General features: G+C 44.0%; 2 protein-coding genes across 4 annotated transcripts; one reads left to right on the forward strand and one right to left on the reverse strand.

Annotated features, from left to right (window-relative positions):
- The first annotated feature begins 25 nt into the window (after nucleotides 1–25).
- LOC149303696 (glutamate-rich WD repeat-containing protein 1-like) lies at nucleotides 26–10,473 on the forward strand. The gene is made up of 8 exons (XM_089480638.1): nucleotides 26–80; nucleotides 3,460–3,941; nucleotides 5,508–5,625; nucleotides 5,894–6,062; nucleotides 6,348–6,561; nucleotides 8,313–8,455; nucleotides 9,172–9,369; nucleotides 9,506–10,473. Exons 2-8 carry the CDS (start codon nucleotides 3,698–3,700, stop codon nucleotides 9,815–9,817), a joined length of 1,398 nt encoding a protein of 465 aa, XP_089336764.1. The 5' UTR covers nucleotides 26–80; nucleotides 3,460–3,697; the 3' UTR covers nucleotides 9,818–10,473.
- LOC149303697 (tRNA-splicing endonuclease subunit Sen34-like) lies at nucleotides 10,454–19,401 on the reverse strand. Of its 3 annotated transcripts, none has more exons than XM_089480641.1 (5): nucleotides 19,352–19,401; nucleotides 15,841–16,113; nucleotides 14,397–14,544; nucleotides 12,619–12,876; nucleotides 10,454–11,571 (listed from the first exon to the last, which is right to left on the reverse strand). In XM_089480641.1, the coding sequence occupies exons 2-5, from the start codon at nucleotides 16,087–16,089 to the stop codon at nucleotides 11,384–11,386; spliced, it is 843 nt and encodes a 280-aa protein (XP_089336767.1). In that variant the 5' UTR covers nucleotides 16,090–16,113; nucleotides 19,352–19,401; the 3' UTR covers nucleotides 10,454–11,383. The 3 variants fall into 3 exon arrangements, with proteins under 3 accessions (XP_089336767.1, XP_089336766.1, XP_089336765.1); XM_089480640.1 differs by having other exon boundaries at nucleotides 14,397–14,547; XM_089480639.1 differs by having other exon boundaries at nucleotides 14,397–14,562.
- Between the last annotated feature and the right edge of the window lie 157 nt (nucleotides 19,402–19,558).

A 19,558-nucleotide genomic window follows, 5' to 3' on the forward strand; every position in this document is an offset into this window, starting at 1 on the left:
AAGATGTAGGACGTTATTGAGCCAATCTCGCCATTTTAAAATGGCAGGTTCTTGACTGGGCTCCAAAACACACTGCAGAAGTAATTCAGTCTGAGGTCGCTTTATCTGCCCTGGTTCAATGCTAGGGGATTCTGGGAACTGTGGTTTTGTGAGGAGATATTTAGCCTTCTCTGTCAGAGAGCTCTGGTGCCACAATAAACTAAGGCCTGTTACAGACTGCCAAAATAAAGCTGCTTTGGGTCTCTTTGGAGGTATGCTGTTTAAATGATGCATGCGTCCTAAGAGTCTGGAGGTCGCGCCAAAGCTACACTCCATTCCTAAGCACTGGAGTGCAGCTTTGGTGCAGCTTCCGGATTCTTAGGGTGCATGCATCATTTAAACAGCATACCTCCAAAGAGACCCGAAGCAGCTTTATTTTGGCAGTCTGTAACAGGCCTATGTTTCCCAGGGTTCCCTAGCATTGAGCCAGGGCAGTTAAAGTGGTCTCAAACTGGATTATTTCTGCAGTGTGTTTTGGGTTTCTGATTAATCCAAGGCTGCATCCGCACTGCAGGAATAATCCAGTTTGACACCGCTTTAACTGCTGTGGCTCAATGCTATGGAATTATGGGGTTTGTAGTTTGTTGTGGCATCAGAGACAGAAGGTTAAATATTTCACTTATTATTATTATTATTATTATTATTATCATCATCATTTATTTATAGAGTGCTGTAGGATTTGCACAGTGTTTTACACAGTAGAAATCAAAATGAAATAAGAATAAAAACCTGCCAAGCGGCGTACAGTCTAAAACATCAATATTACAAAATTAAAACATCTCTAAAATGATACAGCAAGCACACAATCAAAACATAAACACCAAAAAACTACTTCACAAAACTACAATTCCCAAAATTCTATAGCATTGAGCCGCAGCAGTTAAAGTGATTCCCTTTAAGACAAGTGATGGCTCCCCCTCCCTGCCACCATCCTTTAAATGTGTAATTTGTTTAACAGCACCGAGTGCTGCTTCTAAGGTGACATCCACACTACAGAAATAATCCAGGCTGACGCCACTTTAACGGCCATGGCTTGATGCTATGGAATCCTGGGAATTGTAGTTCTGTGACACATTTAGCCTCTATCGTTGGAGAGCTCTAGTGCCACAACAAACTACAATCCCCCAAATTCCATACCATTGAGCCATGGCAGTTAAAGTGGTGTAACCCTGGATCATTTCAACAGCCTAAATTTTCTTACCCCCAAAGACTCTAGGAAAACTTTGACCATTTTGTTCCTAGGGCCAGAAATCCAAATCTCCAAATGCCAATAAAGAGGGAAAGACCTACCTAGACCAAGCAAGACGTCTCAAGGTTTTCCCCTTTCTTTGAGAACAACAGGTTTACAAATATAAAATTGATAATCCCACTTAATAAAAAAGGTAGAGGGTAGAATTTAATTTTAAAAAGGCGAAAGATTTATATGATCTGAAGAGAAACCAGAGTACATTTGTCCCTCCACATTCGCTGGGGTTAGGAGCAGGGTCCCCATGAATGTGGAAAACCCGCAAATAACAAAACCACCATGTTTTTACTTGAAAGAACACCTCTCTAGGAATCTCTAGGTCCTCCAGTGTAACTCTGTGGTCAATGTTTGCCAGACATTGACCATAGAATTGCGCTGGAGGAGCTACAAATGCCTAGTGAAGTTTTCTCTCTAGGAATCTAGGTCCTTCAGTGTGACCTTTTGGTTCAAGTTGACCATAGAGTTGCATTGGAAGACCTAGATATTCCTAGAGAGAACATATTAATAAAATCAATGAATAATCAAATCCACAAAAGTCAAAGCTGCAAATGTGGAGGGACGAGTGTATACTTTTCTCTTGACGGCAGCAGCTTGACTTGAAGTGTCTAAAGCAGGGGTAGGCAACCTGCGGCCCGGGGGCCGGATGCGGCCCGGCGAGGCCTTGGGACAGGCCCCAGCCCGGTCCTGCCGCCGATTGCCGCCGGGGCCTTTGGCGTCTCACGCGAGGGGCATAGTGGGGCAATTGTCTATAGAAGCCTCAGAAACATGCATTTATCTTAACGTTTTTTTAAAAATCAGCAAAATTTTTTGCGTGTCCTCCATTTTTTATTTAAAAAGTGCCCTCCATTTTGAAATTTTGTCCTACATCTGTCCCAGTTTATTTATTTATTTAATTTTAAAAAATTAATTTAATTATTTATTTTTTGGCTTCGGCCCCCCAGTTGTCTGAGGGACAGCAACCCGGCCCCCGGCTCAAAAGGGTTGCCTACCCCTGGTCTAAAGCCTGGAAGACAGGACTTGTGTCCCTAGATAACTGGTGGAAAAGAGTTCGGGACCAACGACTGATGGAGAAGCTATTGGATAAAATGAAATGTAACTTAGAACAACAAAACCAAGAATATTTATGAAAAATGGTTTCCTTTTATTGATCTTGCTCACACACATTATACAGTATACTGTTCACCTGCCATCCGGCCATTTGTCATGATGATGGTCTGATGTTTTTCAAACAATTCAATCTGTATAGATTATATATGCGTGGTGGTACTGAATGTCCATTTTTATAATTGTAATTTTTGTGGGGGAGGGGTTGCCATCTTTTATTGTTTTGTAATATAATGATATTGATGTAAATTTGATATGTGTGATATGTTAAGGTGAATTTTTTTTATTGTTGTTTGATCTTGGATATGTCCTGATATATGTTATGTTATCATTTTATGTGTTTAATAATTTAAAAAATAATAAAAAAAACCCCAAACCCCACTAGGTCACCACTTTGTGTGTTTTTTTATTATTAAAATATATATACAACAATATCAAACACATAAGACATATAAACGTTGACATTACATAGGACATAGAAAGATTAATCAAATAGATTTCCAATCTATAAATGTAACTTCCTGATACATATAACCCGCCCCCGTGAATTTCTCGATTTTCTCTGTTTAAGTTAATACTGTACAAACAGGTCTCTAGGCATATAAGTTAACTGTATGTTTATCAAATATGCTATCTTTCTAACTCTTTCTTCCTATTCCATAAAGAGTAATCTCAACAAGATCCAGTATAACCATAATTACATTATTGTTATCTATTATCCCCTCAGTTGTAAGCCGCCTGGATTCCCAGTGATTGGGCGGCATATAAATAAATCCTATTATTATTATTATTATTATTATTATTATTAAAAAGAGCTTTTGCTTATGGTTATCCTTTCATAATTCTCTTGTGCTTTTTTTTAAACCCTTTCCTCAGATTTTCCAATAGTTTATAATATAATACACTGCCACTCTTCTTCTATTCTTCCTTTTGCTTTTCCTCTCATTAATGTGGTCAAGATATCCATATATGTTGTTGATGTATTTTATTGTTGTAACCCGCCTTGATCCTTTTGGGACAGGCGGGCTATAAACCAATTTTTAATTGTTATTATTATTATTATTATATAGGTCACCACTTTGGGCAAGTCACAGTCTCTCAGCCTCAGACGATGGAAACGACTTGAAGGCACTCAACAACAACAACAACAAGTGAAACTAAGAACACTGTGGATCGAGCCTCTATTCCATCCACTATGACTATCTCTATGTGGCGTTGAGGCGAGGCGCCTAGAGATAGAAGCAGAAGTAAGGGCAGCTGAAGCCATGAGGGGGCGTGGCCAGAGGGACCCTTTTGCCCACTCTCAAGATGGAGGAGCCCAGCATGCGGGAGATGGAGAGCAGCAGCAGCAGCAGCTCTAGCAACAGCAGCAGCGATGAGGAGGAGGCAGCAGACGATGTAGAGATGAAGGAGGATGGCCAAGAGGAAAAGAAGGAGCGGGAGAAGGGCCGAGGAGGGGCCTATGTCCCAGGCCAAGGGCCCCCTCCAGCTGCTGGGGAGGAGCTGATCATGGACGAGGGCGCCTACCGCCTCTACCATCGGGCAGGGACTGGTGAGGAAGTTCTGTGGTCTGGCTCATCTGAAAGGAAGGAAGGATGGATAAAGTCTGTGTCCAGAGATCTCACTGATGCAGGACTGGGCTGGAGGATTTGCTAGCATCTGAATGCATGGCTGTAGTTTAAGTGGTGCACTTACACCAGTGGTTCCCTTACACCCAAACTATGCCCTTTATGAGATTTTTTGGACTTCAGCTCCCAGAAGCCTCAGCCACGTCGGCCAATAGTCTAGGATTCTGGGAGCTGAAGTCCAAAATTCCCTCTAATAGCACAGTTTGGGAACCACTGATCTACACTGTAGAAATAATGCAGTTTGATACCACTTTAACTACCATAGAATCATAAAGTTGGAAGAGACCGCAAGGGCCATCCAGTCTAACCCCATTCTGCCATGCAGGAACTCTCAATCAAAGCATCCCCAACAGATGGCTATCCATCTGCTCTGAGACCTCCAATGAGGGAGAGTCCACTACGCTCCGAGGAACGTGTGTCGAAAAACCAAATTGCCATTCCCTCCGAAGCAGAACGCTTGTGACTTGCAGAGAGCATGTGATGGTAGAAATAATGCAGTTTGGCATCACTGTAAGTGCTTTACATTTACAGTGGTGTCAGACTACATTATTTCTACAGTGTGAACCCCACTGGGCAAGCGTGGCCAAGTCACATGCTCTCAGCCTCAGGGGATGACAGTGGCAAAGGACAATGGCAAAACTCCAGTTCTCTAAACAAATCTTGCCAAGAAAACCCAATGATAGATTTGCCTCAGGGTCACTGTAAGTCAGAAATGACTTGAAGGTACACAGCAACAACAACCAAGTACCCTAAGATCCTTAGATGTGGGACCCAAATAGGTGCGTAGATAGTCCTGTTGTTGAACTTGTGAATCAAGATGGGTAACTTGTGATGCTGTAGGACTTAATGGGTTTCGACTCCATTTGTCCCTCACCATGGCTAGGAATTGATGGAAGTTGCAGCCCACCATGTTACCAGCTTCCAGGCTAGAAGAACCTTCCCCAGTCTGGATTAGCTGATAGCTAACTCATTTGAATGGTATCTGTTTGGGGAAAGCAAGGTTGTCCTTTACATGCAGTGGGTTCGGACAGAATTAGTAACAGAAATCAGGCATGTTTTGTTCTGTCTTCAGATGAACATATATGTAAGCTTAACTGTTAAGGATTAGAGGGAACACAGGTGCATGAAGTTCACTTGAACCAAAAGTGATGACTTCTTGCTCATCACCCACTTTTGTAAAGTTGTATTTCATCTCAGTTAAAAGCTTAAGAAAATATAAGGTTAATTTTAACTTCTGTCAGTTTGCTTTTGGGTAAAGTGAGGGGTTGCACACCCACCCACTGTTATGATGACGGAATGAGGAACAAACCTTTTAGATGGAAACATGGTCAAGTTCTGTTTATTACTATTTGTGATATGGAAGAGAAAGTTAAGCTATGTCTTTAAGTCAGTATCGGTTGTGAAACCTCAATACAATGCCAAGAGAGCCTGCTATAGCAGAGATGGCAGCTGATCCCTCTTCTTTTTTGGAAAAAAATGTTGATTCTTAGGTGCTCCTTGTTTGAGCTTTGACATTTTACATGATGCCCTTGGAGAGAATCGAACCACTTACCCACTGAGTCTTCTCCTCTGTGCTGGAACTCAAGCAGAAAGTGCCCAGGCCAATAGGTGAGAGTTGCAAAAATGGCTTTCCGTGTTGAAGCAAGTAAATGCACATATAAAATAGGGGTGGGAATCATGTGGCCCTCCAGATGTCAATCTGAAACTCTTAGCAGCCCTTGCCAGCATAGCCAATGGCAAGAAATGCTGGGAGTTGCAGTACAGTGCCACCTGGAGAGCCACATAATCCCACTTCTGATATGACATAAGCAAATATATATTTTCTAAATATATTATCTTCTTCTCTTCTCCCCTCTGCTCCCCAAAATAACAAAAGGTTGATGGTAATGAAGATGCATAACCTCCATGGGACCAAACAAGCTACCAAAGATACTTTGGGATCAGAAAGCAGCAGTGATAGCGACGAAGATGAAGACAATGAAGAAAAGAAACCACAACTGGAATTAGCCATGGTTCCCCACTATGGGGGTATCAACAGAGTTCGGGTAGGATTTTTTTTAAAAAAAAAAATCAGGTTAATTTCTATTCTGCTCTTCTTCCAAGCATGGAGAGGTACATGGTGGTCCTCCCCAATTGCATCCTCACAACAAGTGTGTAAGGTTAAGTCCGTCTGAGATTGTGCCTGGTGAGTTTAATGAACGAGTAGGGATTTGAATCCAGGTCTCTGCAGTCCTAGCAACATTTTAACCATGTGTACGGCTGTCATTTTTTCCCCTGTGGCAAAAATCCACCTTAATGTTTACGTATATCCATTTTTGTTGTTATTGTAGGTGACAGAACTGGGAGACGCACCTATAGCTGCTGTTTGGTCTGAGAAGGGGCAGGTGAACATCTATGATCTACAGCAACCCCTGGCAGCAGTGTTTAACTCCCAAACCATGGCGGTCTTCCTGAGAGAAGAGCAGGCCAAGATCAAACCCATCTTCTCATTTGCTGGGCATATGACTGAGGGGTTTGCTATGGATTGGTCTCCCAAGAAACCAGGTAATCAGCTGGGATGAATTAATAGCTGACTTTTTCTTCACTGAACTCTAGGTAGCGTACATAATTGTCTTCCTTCCCATGTTACTGTCACATGAACCCTGTGAGGTAGGTCAGTCTGAGTGAGTTACTTAGCCAAGAACATCCAGCTTCATAGCTCATTGGCATTTAACCTCCCATTTCCCCTTACAAAACTCCAACCACTATACCAGGGGTAAGCAACTGCTGGGGCCAGGGGCCACATTCAGGCATCTGGAACTACTTGGCTGGGCACACCTTTAAACTAATTTTAAAGGAATAAATTGATCCGTTTATAGCGTAAAGCTCAGTTAACAAAGTGAATGTGTTCCTGGACATTACTACTTTGACACAAAATTTGGAACAAGGGGCAGTGATAACATAGAATGAGTAGAAGTAGGTTCCTGCGTCATAAGTTCAGCATGTTTCAGTAAACCTTTTATCTAAAGTTAATATGCACATGTAAAATGAAATAACCAGATCAGGCAAGCCCTGTATAAGTAAACAATGACATTTTGAATCATCTAGAAACCACTTAAAATCATCTTCTAAAATGTATCGAGGAATGTTTTATTTTTCTTTCATCAGCCTCCATTTCCCCCACACTTTCAATTTTAGTTGCCAAACTTATAGATCTATTTTTCTTTCATGAGCTGGGGACAGCAGCTGTTATCTTTGCCAGTTGTATGCAACACACATAGCTACAGTAGAACCCAGCTCTTTCCCAGGTCAAGACACACTGCTGCAACCCAACACCACAAATTTATGCTTTTACAACTATCCTTCCAATGCCAATGCTACTTTAAAAAGCCTCCAGCTAAACAGAGGACGAGGAGATGGACGGGTTAAAAAAACTTTGTAAAAAGAAGCTTCTTTGTCAGCGACTTTGGCGGGATACAGACCGTCCATTTGGGGCGGCCTGCAGCCGCCACTTTGCGCCACGTATTGGGGACAGGGTGGCAACCACAGTGGCAACCCAGAGGCCCCAATCAGGCACTTTTTGGGACCAGGGAGAAGCTGCAAAATGCCGCTTCTCCCTGGTCCCAAAAAGGGGTGTCCTTGGGGCTTCATGCCCCAGGACACCCCGGGGAGCTGCTGCCAGGAGAGAAAGGGGCCACTTGGCCCCTTTCCAACGGCTTCATTCCCGCAGCTGTTTGGTGGCTGCAGGAATGAGGCGCTCCCCAAGAAGGAGCTCCAGTGCCGCTGAAGGGGCACCCTAAGCGCCTTGGAGCATCATAGGGACGTCACGCCCGTGACATCAAAATGGCGGTGCCTGTGTATACAGGGCGCCGCCATTATTACGTTGTCGCGTCATGCTAGAGTTGCGGGGCGTGCGGTGGCGCCGCCTCCAGGCAACCCTAGCACATATCCAGGCCGGCACAAAGCGCCAGTGTGGAAAGCACCTTTGTTAACTAGTTAATTTAAAGCCAGGACAAGCGAAGCATTTGGAAGCAAGGGACAAGATTTCAAACTAGAGCTGGGAGGAGGGGGAGGGAAGTGGGAGGTGGAACATTTGCTCAATATGTGTTTGCTGCAGCAAGTGTTATTTGGTATTTAAAGTACTGGGGGTTTCTGCACTTTGAAGGGGGACATTGTGGGGGCCACATTTTGTGCACCTCTGCTCTGCATCATACTTGCTCTCTCATAGCATGAGATGTGAGTTTTGGCATAGCAGAGGAAACAGGCCAGTATGGACGGGCTGCAGCTGGCAATATCTTGGGTCTCCTCTTTTCCAGGCACTCTTCTGACTGGCGATTGCAACAAAAATATCCATTTATGGACACCCAGGGAAGATGGTTCATGGTTGGTAGACCAGCGGCCTTTCACTGCCCACACTGCATCTGTGGAAGACCTACAGTGGTCCCCAAATGAAGCTACAGTGAGTTGTAGGCAATCTGCTATATGCAATTTTACAGTAATCGTAATAGTCAAAACAGTAACCTAAGGCTTACATAACTGTATGCATGCATAATTGGGGGAAAGTGCTATTTAACACTGTGGGACTTGCTTCTGAGTAAAAAGGTGTAGTGTTGTAGTGCTTGTTTATTCTCCACTATTCTTTTCCAACCCAAGATTCTATTACTCATTATGAAATCATAATATTGTGGCTACAATATGGCCCTCAAGTAGATCTGTGGAATATTTATGCTTTCTGTGTCAATAAGCCCAACTCTTCACAAAGTTAGATGCACCTCAGTAATAACTCTACATAGAAGCAGCCTGCTTTCCCTTTTTTGTTCCACCTGAACTGTTCTTTTACCTGTCCCCTTTCTCCTTTTGCTCCACCATTGGTTTTGTTTTGTTTTTTGAAAACTAAACATTCTGCCAAAGAGGAAAGAGAAATGCACCAAGTGACTATATTCCTACAAAGAAAGTAAATTCATGTTGCTGTTTAAGTAACAATTTCACATAGCTAGGTAGCTGATTTGATTCAGAATTACATGGCACATATTCTGATGGCAATTTATAGGTGAGGAAAGGATGAGGAACAGTTAGATGGGGGTTGTTTAGATGGGGTGGAATTTTCCAGGGTCTGAGCTAAAAGGCCTACTACCATGTTTTGATTGACAATGTATAACCTCATTCTTGGGCCAGGTTTTTGCTTCCTGCTCAGCAGATGCTACCATCCGGATCTGGGATATACGGGCAGCACCAGGGAAAGCTTGCATGCTCACCACCAGCCAGGCACATGATGCAGATGTCAATGTGATCAGCTGGAACCGAAATGAACCTTTTATTGTGAGCGGTGGTGATGATGGAGCCCTTAAGATCTGGGACCTGAGGCAGTTTCAGGTTAGTTAATGGCTCTGTACTGCCAAAATGAGCATATAAGAATATAGATTCTCTTCTCACCCAGTCTTTGGGTTTTCCACTAATGTTGACCTCCACACTCCACACTCAAAACATATTGTCTTCTTTCTCTCCACAGAAAGGGTCAGCTGTAGCCACCTTTAAGCAGCACACAGCACCTATCACATCTGTTGAATGGCACCCTACAGACAGTGGTGTATTTGCAGCTTCTGGTGCTGATGATCAGGTGACTCAGTGGGACTTGGCTGTGGAGCGAGATGAGGAAAGTGAAACTGAGGACCCAGCTTTGGCCTCCATCCCACCCCAGCTGCTGTTTGTTCACCAAGGAGAGAATGATATTAAGGAGCTGCATTGGCATCCCCAGTGCCCTGGCACCCTCATCACCACAGCCCTATCTGGTTTCAACATTTTTCGAACCATCAGTGTCTGAGGGAAGGGTTATGAAAATGGCTGCCATGTACATAGCCTGTTCTTCACTCATTTCAAAATGGTTACTACTTCTTTCCCCTTCAACTGAGAACTTTTTAAAATTGTAAAAATTGTACCTTCATTGACCTAAATTAACTAATAATTTCTGCTTTTCAAATAGAAGTCTGGCATAGTCTTTTGATGAGGTTATCACCTTTTCCTGTCCTCCAGTCAATGGGTGATAACGAATAGAGTAGCTGCTCTGTTTTATCTAAACTAATGTTCTTTCTCTTTTCCCTGTGAGCAACACAGATGACTCAGGCTTCATTTAGATGCTACCATTATGTTATCAGGGAATAGAGTTCAGAGAAAAGTAGGACAAGGAAGGGGGGAAACTGCATTCCTGCAGAAGTTCAACTATACCTCCCACCATCCCCCTTAGCATCATTATTAGGTAGTGCACAAGTTCTGGAAGGCCATAGCTTTCCTATCCCTGGGAGTTTGTGTTGTGTACAGAACAGTCCAGTCTGTATGATTTATTACTTTTGAACTGTCTATGCAAATTACAGAATCTAGCATGCTAACAGTGACAGCCATTTTGCAACAAGGAGAGTTTATAGTGTATTTCGAAGAGGGTGTATTTGATTAAATATAAATTATTTTGGAAGAAAGATTTAACCCTGCACTCCATGCCTCTTTCTACTTCTTACCCCTTGTTTCACAGTGTTATTTATTTGCCCCTATTGCTTGAGACAACCGAAGGCTGCAGACGTGCTGTGAAAGCCATCTCAAACTCTTCTAGAGCACCTTTTTCCCAACATGGTGCCTGCTGCTTATGTTGAAATACAGTTTTTATAATCCCCAGCCAGTAGTGGGGATTGTGTTCCAACTACAGTCTGTCCCTGCAATATGCAGACTTCCCGTACGTGGCTTTGAGTGTCCATGTATGGGAAGTAGCAAGGGAGAAAATGGCACGCAAGAGTGCGCTGCCATACAAACAAATGGGACCTGAGCATAGGCGTTTTTTCTCAAATGCCGAGGGGGGGGGGGGGCGGAACGGATCCCCTGCATATGAGAAGGGCGGACTGTATACTGGTGGACAGCTAGTTGGTGAATGGTTTTCTAGCCATACACGCATTATCACAGGGGTAGCTGTTAAAAATACTTCTGTAATTACAACAAATGATTAACAATTCCACATACCAAGGATGGGCAACTGAGGCAAGGGCTTTTTTTTAGCCCCACAACAGGACACGCTAGTCAATTTTTCCACAACCAGAAGTGATGCCACTTCATGTCATTTCCAGTTCAGATTTTGGCTGATTTTGAGTGTTTTTCAAAGCTTTTGAAAGGCATGTTGGGGAGTCACCTTTGAGAGTGGTTTCATGTGGCTTGGGACAATTTGGAGGTCACTGTCCTTGAATTTATTAAAAATTATCTTGGAAGTAACCTGAGGGCTACAAAAATGGGGTTGGGTCTGCATTCAACCCACTTACCTCACCTGCGTACATGTCAGATGTGAACAAGGCAAAAGTCTTATGAGAGGCAATCATAGTTCTTTCACAGTGACAACGGCATCTGCTTGCTCTTACTGCATCCCAGTCCATTGCAAAGATGTATATGTTGCAGTCCCATCCTTGCCTGCTGAACAGATTAGAACTGTCTTCTTGACATTAGTGCCAAGGCGCCCTGCACTGATGATGTCACATAAGGAGAGAGGGGTATCTTGAGAGACACAGAGGGCTATGTAATGGGCGTGGAAACGCATGGGATCACCTGTAAGAACAGAAGGTAGAAAATTTAGTAAAGGCTCTCCCCCTGCCCCAGATAAAGAGCAATCTTCTAGGAGGATGAGATGTTTCTTAAAAACCAGACAGGCAGTTTTCCCATGCCAGCTTTTCCAAAGCTGGCACTCTTTGCATGTGTTGGACTACATCTGCAGCCATGCTGGCTGTAGATGGTAAGGGTTATAGTCTAAAGTGGAACATGCCAGTTTGAAAGACACTGGCATTAAAAAAAAATCCTGACTTTTTAAAGACACCTCTTATCATTGTCAAAGACTGCTTCTTGTGTTAAAACAGGCATGTAACAAATGTTACATCCAGAAGTTTTTGGCTTACAACATCCTAGCCAAAAGAGCCACTGGTCAGAGATTCTGGGATCTGTAGTGCGCAAACATCTGGAAGCCTTCAACTGCCCACCTTTGTTCTATAAGAAACCCATTTCAAAAATTTGATCTTAGCAAAGGTTCTCCCTCCAAAAAAATTTGGGGCTGGGGATTAGTGGGAACCATTTGGAGGGCAGTAAGTGGCAAGAATTTAGAGACAGGCATTAATACTGGGCTGCAAACAATTTTTCTATAGAGCTTTCAATTCTCTGAAGGTTAATTCATTCATGGCTGCATGCCAGTAGAAGCAGGATAAATAGCTCTTCTCCATACATCCATTTTAGCATTCTCCCCTTTGTTTTGCCATCATTCTGTTCCCTCTGGACTCCCTCTTCCCTTATGCATTAAATTAGGCTGAGGCTACAGGCTTCCCACCCCTGTTTTAAGAAAATATCATCCTGATTCCTCATTTTCAAACTGCCCTCCCTTTTCAGTAACAGGCTGACTAAGCCTATCTTAGATGAATAGCCAGTTCCTTCCTAGGCCAAAAGATGAAGAGAGAGGGATGACTCTCCAGCTGGTTTTCAATTTGCCTTTGCTGCTCATGGTGAGCTTTGACATTTCATTCTTCCAACTGAAGAGGCTCATTGGGTAGTCTGGTTCTGATAATCCCACTGTCTGTTTCCCTCCTCCCTTTCCCAGGAATCTTTCACTACCTGGATAAACAAGGAAGTCACCCCCAAATTTGCTCCCACTAGTGATGTAGAAGCCCTTTTCCCAGAGGCTCCGGAAAATGCAATAATGCATCTCGTGGTCTGGTTGTCCAGTGTAAGGCCAGTCATTGGAGGGTACATGCCAATCCACCACCACCTCTTCTTGGCATGGGTAAACACGTTCTGTTGGGAGTTGGATCATCATTGAGTCTCGAGGAAGCACAAAACCGGGCTCCAGCTCTCCAAGCTTGGAGGGAGGCTCTGGAAATGAAAGGAGAGGTGGACTTGTACCAGTGTGCTAAATGGCCTGTCAGCCTTTCCCGTCCAATGCCTCCAACCACAATTCCCATCACTGCAGGCATCTCGTTGAAGAACAAGGAAGCTGTAGTCCAGCATATCTGTTGGTGCCTTGTGTGGGTAAGGCTGTCTTTGAATTGTAAGACAAGTTGTGAGTTTGTGATTAAAGCAGGAGTAAGGAACCTATGGCCCTCCAGTTGTTGCTGGATAAACTCCCATCATTCATGAGCCTCTCCATAGTTGGCTAAGGTTGATGGGAGTTGGAATCCAACAAGACCCAAAGGGCACTAGTTCTAACCTGAAAATTTAAAATAGATCATGTGAAATCATGAAGTAGGGAAGCAGAAAACAGGCCAAATTTACATCTTTCCCCTAAATTTACTCAGTCAAGAGACCCCCCCCCCATTTCCCAGCAAAAAAAGAGTTAAGCTTTCTAGTGCGGTATGTCTATGCATGTATATTTTCTAACAAGGTCATATGCTGAATGAGAAACTGCATAGCTATGGAAATACAATGCAATTTATCATTGCTTGTGGAGCTCTAAGTACTAAAGGTTGTTTAACAGTAATCAAATCAGAGGGAAGAGGAGAGAAAGCTGGAAAGTAAAATGCACATATTGGCCAAAATCCAATTGCCAGTCACAGACACAACAAGCTCACCAAAACAGAGGAACTTAGGCTAAGTGCTGACTTAACAAGTTCCCACCGATTCAGTAGGTCTGCTCTACTTGCAAACTTAGGGCATTATTGGTACTAAAGGTTCAATAAGAGCTGTGCTGGATGAGGCCATGGCTTTATCTAGTCAGGCATCCTACTTCCAGCCTTGTCCATCCAGATCTTTCTAGGAAGCCTACATGCAGCCTATTCTGAAGTGTGCTGCACCTGTGTACAGAAGCACTGTTTGTCTATCATGGGTATTGATAAGCCTACCTGTATGAATGGCTCCATTTTAAAGCCACTTAAGTCTCAGAGCCATCATCACGTCTGGTAGCAACAAATTCCATACTGCAAAATATATCATATGGGAAAGTAGTAGTTTTATCTGCCATGAGCCTGCTGCAATTATCTTTTGTAACGTGATCCTGAATTTGTGTTTTACAAGAGATGGCAAAAAGTTGCCCTCCAGCTACAGTCATTGTAATCCAGTCCACAATGCTTACGCTTAAGGTTACTTAGAACATCCTAAATTTTAAGAATGTAGGGTGGATACAAGAACATTTACAGTACCTTAGTCTGACCGCTATGAGTATTCTATATTTCCCAAGACAAGTTGTCATTGCTACAAGTCTGAGACACTACCCTGATTTTTACAACCAAAATTCCTCAGATTGTGCAGGACTGCATCCTCTGTCATCCCCAACTACAACTGATACTTGGTTGCAGATGGTGGGAATTGCAGTGTATCAACATCCATGGTTCATGACTGCAGTACAGAACTGGCCCAATCCAGCCTAACAGATCTACATAACTAGCAGTGTAGCTCACCTCCTTCACCTTCCCGTTGCCTCTTTTTTGCCCGGCCCTGGGCTATACGTTCTGCAAGAGTATCCAGTAAGATCTTCCTCTGTTCAGCAGCAAGGCGTACCTGCTCCTGATAGTTCTCCTCCAGCCCTTTTTGGTAAGCAGTCACCTCCTGCTGGGATAAGAGATCCTGTAGAGACAAACAGGAAAGCTCAACACTCCCTGCCTTCTACACTTCTGTGATGCAGAACAATCTGATTATGACAGAGTTTGGAAGGAATGGATTACAAGTAACAGTTACCAATAACCAAAATACAGCAAAATACAAAAGCTGCAGAAGAGCAATGCCATAACTGGCCAACTGAAATGCACAAAATACACCATACAAGCTTTTGAAGGTCCACTGGCTTCTTCACTAGGCAAATGTTGTTAAAAATCATACAGGAAAAGAAAGGTGACGATGATAGAGTCATAGGCCTACATTTTGTATCAGATGTCATTTCTGTTGCTGTAGTTCAGTTGTTTTGGAGGGATCTCAGTGCAGGCCATATGGGGACCAGGAACAGATAGGCAAGAAAAGATAGGTAATAAAATTTCAGGACTGTACAGACAGGCCAAAATAAAGCTGCTTCAGGTCACTTTGGAGGTATGCTGTTTAAATGACGCATGTGTCCTAAGAGTCCGGAAGCCACACCAAAGCCATGTTCCAGTCCTAAGGAGTGGAGTGCAACTTTGGTGCAACTTCCGGACTCTTAGGACACATGCATCATTTAAACATCATACCTCCAAAGTGACTCAAAGCAGCTTTATTTTGGCCTCTCTGTATGGGGCCTTCAACTCCCATTAGCAACAGAAAAGCAAATTCTCTTGAAACCCCAAGATTCTGTTGTTCTTTACTACATGGCCAACATGGCTACCCTTGAATATGTTGCCTGTAACTTTTTTGGGGTAACCAGGAGTGACAAAACCATATTTCAAAAATGATAAAGAGTAGAAAGCTAATTATTTTCTAACTGTACTGTTTAAAGCGATTTTTTTAGGCATTCAGGCTGGATGTTTAAAAGTTTTAAGCCATTATTAATTCTAAAGTTTCCCCCCCTCAGAAAAGTAATAGTAATGAGGAGGAGTACAACACGTAAAGCCACAAGTTACATGTTTTCATGGTTGCAACTGGTAATAACCAATAGGCTACCTTGTCTTGAAAAGACTGAGGACTACTGATCTATACTATACAGCAGGGTCACTGAATAGGTATATTTCAATATATTGAACCACAAATCTCATCTTTTCTCACCGCTGTTTAAGCTGGCTGGCACTGAAGGGAGTTACCATTTGATAACACCCAGAGGTCCATGTGTTCCTCAGCCATTCTAGGAAGACTGTGGCAACCAAGGAAGGCATCCTCCACTTTTATCACAGGATTTGGGAATCTTCCTCACGAAGGCACAGTACTGGGATAGATTATTACCTCTCTTGTATCCTCCCCAGGGAGTGGGGATGCTGTATTTTTACACAAGGTTGCCAAGCCTTTATCCAGCAGCAGTCGGGCTTCTTCCGGGAGCAACTGCAGAGGCAGCCCCAACCTTACATTCTGTCGTGGCTTCCGAGCCAATGCCCCAACCAATGTGCCAACAATGCGATGCTCCTCTCGGACCCGCCGTGCATCAGCATAATTCCATACAAATGCCTTTCCATCCAGAATGTGAATTCGGATCATGCCTGGGGCTGGATTTGTGCTCCCCTGAGAAGATGGAAAAGGAGAAAAAAATATAAAATATCATCCTGCTACTACTTTTGAGATGGTGGGTGGATTACAGATCTCTGGACAGGTTCCCCAGTTCTTTGGGATGAAGGCAGTGGGCTTCCTGCATTTCCCATCCTAGGCAGCAGAGCTGGGAAACATTCTTTTGAACTACAACCCAAGGCTAAGAAAATTACAACCCAAAAATAACATTTTCAAAGCAATAGCAATACCACGCCAGGTTGGAACTAAGGCACGGTACAGACCAAGGAAAAGGGCGGTCTGCAGCCGCCCCTTTTCTTGTTAGGTTGGAGGCAGGGCAGCCTCACTGGTATCCCCTGCGGCTCCAACCTGGCGCTTTTCCAGGCCACAGAGAAGTGGCAAAATGCTGCTTCCCCTTGGCCTGGAAAAGGGGTGTCCTTGGGGGCTTCATGCCCCAGGACACCCCGACAGCCGCAGCCATAGGAGAAAGGGGCTGCTTGGCCCCTTTCTGCATGGTGCCGCTCCCGCAGCCGTTTTGTGGTTGTGGGAACGAGGCACGTGCCAGAAGGAGCTCTGTTTCAGAGCTCCTTCTCCCGCTGCAGTTAGGCTGCCATAAGCTGCCTGGGGAGGCGCAAGCATGTCACCCCCATGCCGTTTGTATGTGGCGTGGTCGTGACGTCATAATAGCAATGCCTGTGTGCACAGGGCGCCGCCATTATCGCACACTCCGTACGTGCTAGGATTAGGGACCGTGCGGTTGCTGCACAGTCCCGTAACCCTAGCACAGTGCCAGCATGCCACATCGGGCCCATCTGTACCGGGCCTAAGTTACTTATAAGCAGATTCTTCCACCATAAGCTTTTATATTTAGCCTTTCAATTTCAAGAAAGATGTGTGCATTTCTGAAAGAATATACTGTATGGTGCTGTGTGTGTGTGTGCACATTGCCATTTAAAGTAATAGTTGTTGTGTGTCTTCAAGTTAGATATGTGAGGTAGTAGCAGTTGATAGGAAAGACTTCTGCTGAGGAGACCGTATTGGTCTTCCTGGATAAATAATCTGATCTCATCTAAATTAGTTCTGATTATTAGTCTTCAGATGGTGATTTGAGAACTACAAATATGTAGCAGGTAGATCATACCAGGGGCATTTTTGCCATTTCAAAAACTAGAGAAAGGAGGAAGAGAAAGAAAAATGGGGACTGGTTACACCAGCAGTAAGGAGCCTTTAACTCTCCATATATTTTTGCATTGCATCATCTTCCATACCTTTATGGAGATCATCTCCATACCTCCTAGGGAGCTTCTTTGTCTTTCAAAATGCCGTACCCAGAAATCCAAGAAGCCTCTAATTTCCCTCCGTTGCAACTACAACTTCTGTGCTCTAGTTCAACAGTTGAAAAGTCCTAAATTGGGGAAGAGTTTAGGACTTTTCAAATGTGTTGAACTAGAGCACCTACCAGCTGCTGGGTGTAGATCATGGAAGTTGTAGTTGCAACCCATCTGAGGCGTCTTCTGCGTGTGTTTTATTGACTACAGCAAAGCCTTTGATTGCATAAGTCACAAAAAGCTATGGCTTGGTCTCAGAGGAATGTGAGTGCCACAACATCTGGTTGTCCTGATGCATAACCTGTACTCAGGACGAGAAGCTGCTGTGAGAAGAGAATATGGAAAAACAGAATGGTTCCCAATTGGCGGCAAAAGGATCAAGTAAAGCTGCATGCGATCACCCTATTTATTCAATGTATGTGCAGAGAACGCTGTATGCAGAGCAGGCTCAGGTCCAAAACACACTGCAGAAATAATCCAGTATGAGACCACTTTAATTGCTCTGGCTCAATGGCAGGGAATTCTGGGAACTGTAGTTTTGTGAGACATTTGGCCTTCTCTGTCAGAGAGCTCTGGTGCCACAATGAACTACATTTCCCATGATCCCCTAGCACTGAGGCAGGGCAGCTAAAACAGTCTCAAACTGGGTTATTCCTGCAATGTGTTTTGGACCTTAGATTAAGCGGAAAGAGGAGTACTATTTTTGTATGTTTTTAACTCTATGGTCTTTTTTAATGCTGTAAGCCGCCCTGAGTCCTAGCTTTGGGAGAAGGGCAGGATACAAATAAATACAATAATGATAACAGTAACAAGAGGAGTGATGATCGGAGGAAGGAACACTAACCACTAAGATATGTAGATGACACAATACTACTAGCAGACACTAACAAAGGCCTGGATCAGTGACTGAGGAAGGTCAAGGGAGGATGTGCCGAGAAGGAAGGCTTAACGCTGGACATTAAGAAGACAAAATCAATGACCGCCGCGTGCGGATGTGAGACCTGGACAATGAGGAAAGCGGGTCAAAAGGAAATCAACTCATTTGGGACGCAGTGCTGGAGAAGAGTGCCGAGGAGGACACTGTGGAGGGACAGCCAAAAGGACAGGCAGATGGGTCCCTGGACAGATCTAAAGCAAAGCAGAGTACTTGCCCTCAGAGAACCATTGGAAAAGAGGTGCCCAGAGCAAGCATTCTCCAGTGGCTTCCTATGGACCTTATCAGGCAAGGGAAGCTGCAAGTGTAGTCCAATGGCAATCCCAGCGCAATCATGGGCTTCACATGATTGTGTGAGAGGTGATCACACATAATTTTGAGCAACGGGAAGCTATCCTTGGGCAACAGGGAGTCAGTTGGAAGGCAGAATATATGTACTCAGAGGCTGATATTGATATCATTGAATGTGAGAATAAGCATTGCTGTCTTTGAGAATAATAGCTTTGCATAAGAATGTTCAATTACATCATAGCATAAAACCTTTTGAAGTGAACATTATTTTAGCAATAGCCGCGGTGGCCTTAGCTTTTAGGTAAGAGTTTAACAGACATCCATCTTAATAAAGCCTTCTTTGATATTCTAAGCATTGCTGACTTAAGATTCCTTGTCTAACGTTCCTTTTTAAGGGAATTACATGATGCCATTTTCTTTTATTATCCATCATATTAGATGCGAGTCCTGCATGTTCTCCAGAAAGCCTAAGGCAACATATTAACCCCGCTCCCATTCCATCCTCATCATAGCCTTGAATGATGGCAGATTCAGCCAGCGATCTTCAGGGGGGAGTCTCTATTTATGGCCAAGGATTCCCCAGTGACTCCCTATGGGCAAGTATAATACTGGCATTTGTTTTAGTCCGTGGCAGTTAAAGTGGTGTCAAACCGGATTATATTTCCAGTGCGGACGCAGCCAGAGCCCTACTCCCTTCGCTTACCTTCCCCTCTTTCGCTCGACCCCTTTAAGGCCTCCTCCGACGGCTCCCGCCTGCTCTCCTCAATCCCCGCCTCCCTCTCATTCCCTCAGCCCTAGGCCCCGCCTTCCACCATCCCCATTGGTTATCTTTGCCGTCACTCCACGTCTCAGGCCTTTGGATTGGAGGTCCTTCTCACCCCTCAGCCCTAGGCTCCGCCTTCCGCCATCC

The sequence above is a fragment of the Sceloporus occidentalis genome, unplaced genomic scaffold (genome assembly GCF_023333645.1).
Source record: "Sceloporus occidentalis isolate IW3139 unplaced genomic scaffold, rSceOcc1.0.p SCAF_14, whole genome shotgun sequence".
Lineage (NCBI taxonomy): Eukaryota > Metazoa > Chordata > Lepidosauria > Squamata > Phrynosomatidae > Sceloporus > Sceloporus occidentalis.

What these genes read in the sequence shown, in the direction of transcription:
- LOC149303697 (XM_089480639.1), bottom strand. Translation starts at nt 16,089, where the DNA reads ATGATCCGAATTCACATTCTGGATGGAAAGGCATTTGTATGGAATTAT. An exon ending in CTGGGGAGGATACAAGAGAG is followed by an intron (nt 14,563 to 15,840) that starts GTAATAATCTAT and finishes TTGTCTCTACAG; the next exon opens with GATCTCTTATCCCAGCAGGA. An exon ending in GCAACGGGAAGGTGAAGGAG is followed by an intron (nt 12,877 to 14,396) that starts GTGAGCTACACT and finishes TTTCATTTCCAG; the next exon opens with AGCCTCCCTCCAAGCTTGGA.
- LOC149303696 (XM_089480638.1), top strand. Translation starts at nt 3,698, where the DNA reads ATGGAGGAGCCCAGCATGCGGGAGATGGAGAGCAGCAGCAGCAGCAGC. An exon ending in GGGGTATCAACAGAGTTCGG is followed by an intron (nt 6,063 to 6,347) that starts GTAGGATTTTTT and finishes TTGTTATTGTAG; the next exon opens with GTGACAGAACTGGGAGACGC. An exon ending in GGTCCCCAAATGAAGCTACA is followed by an intron (nt 8,456 to 9,171) that starts GTGAGTTGTAGG and finishes TTCTTGGGCCAG; the next exon opens with GTTTTTGCTTCCTGCTCAGC.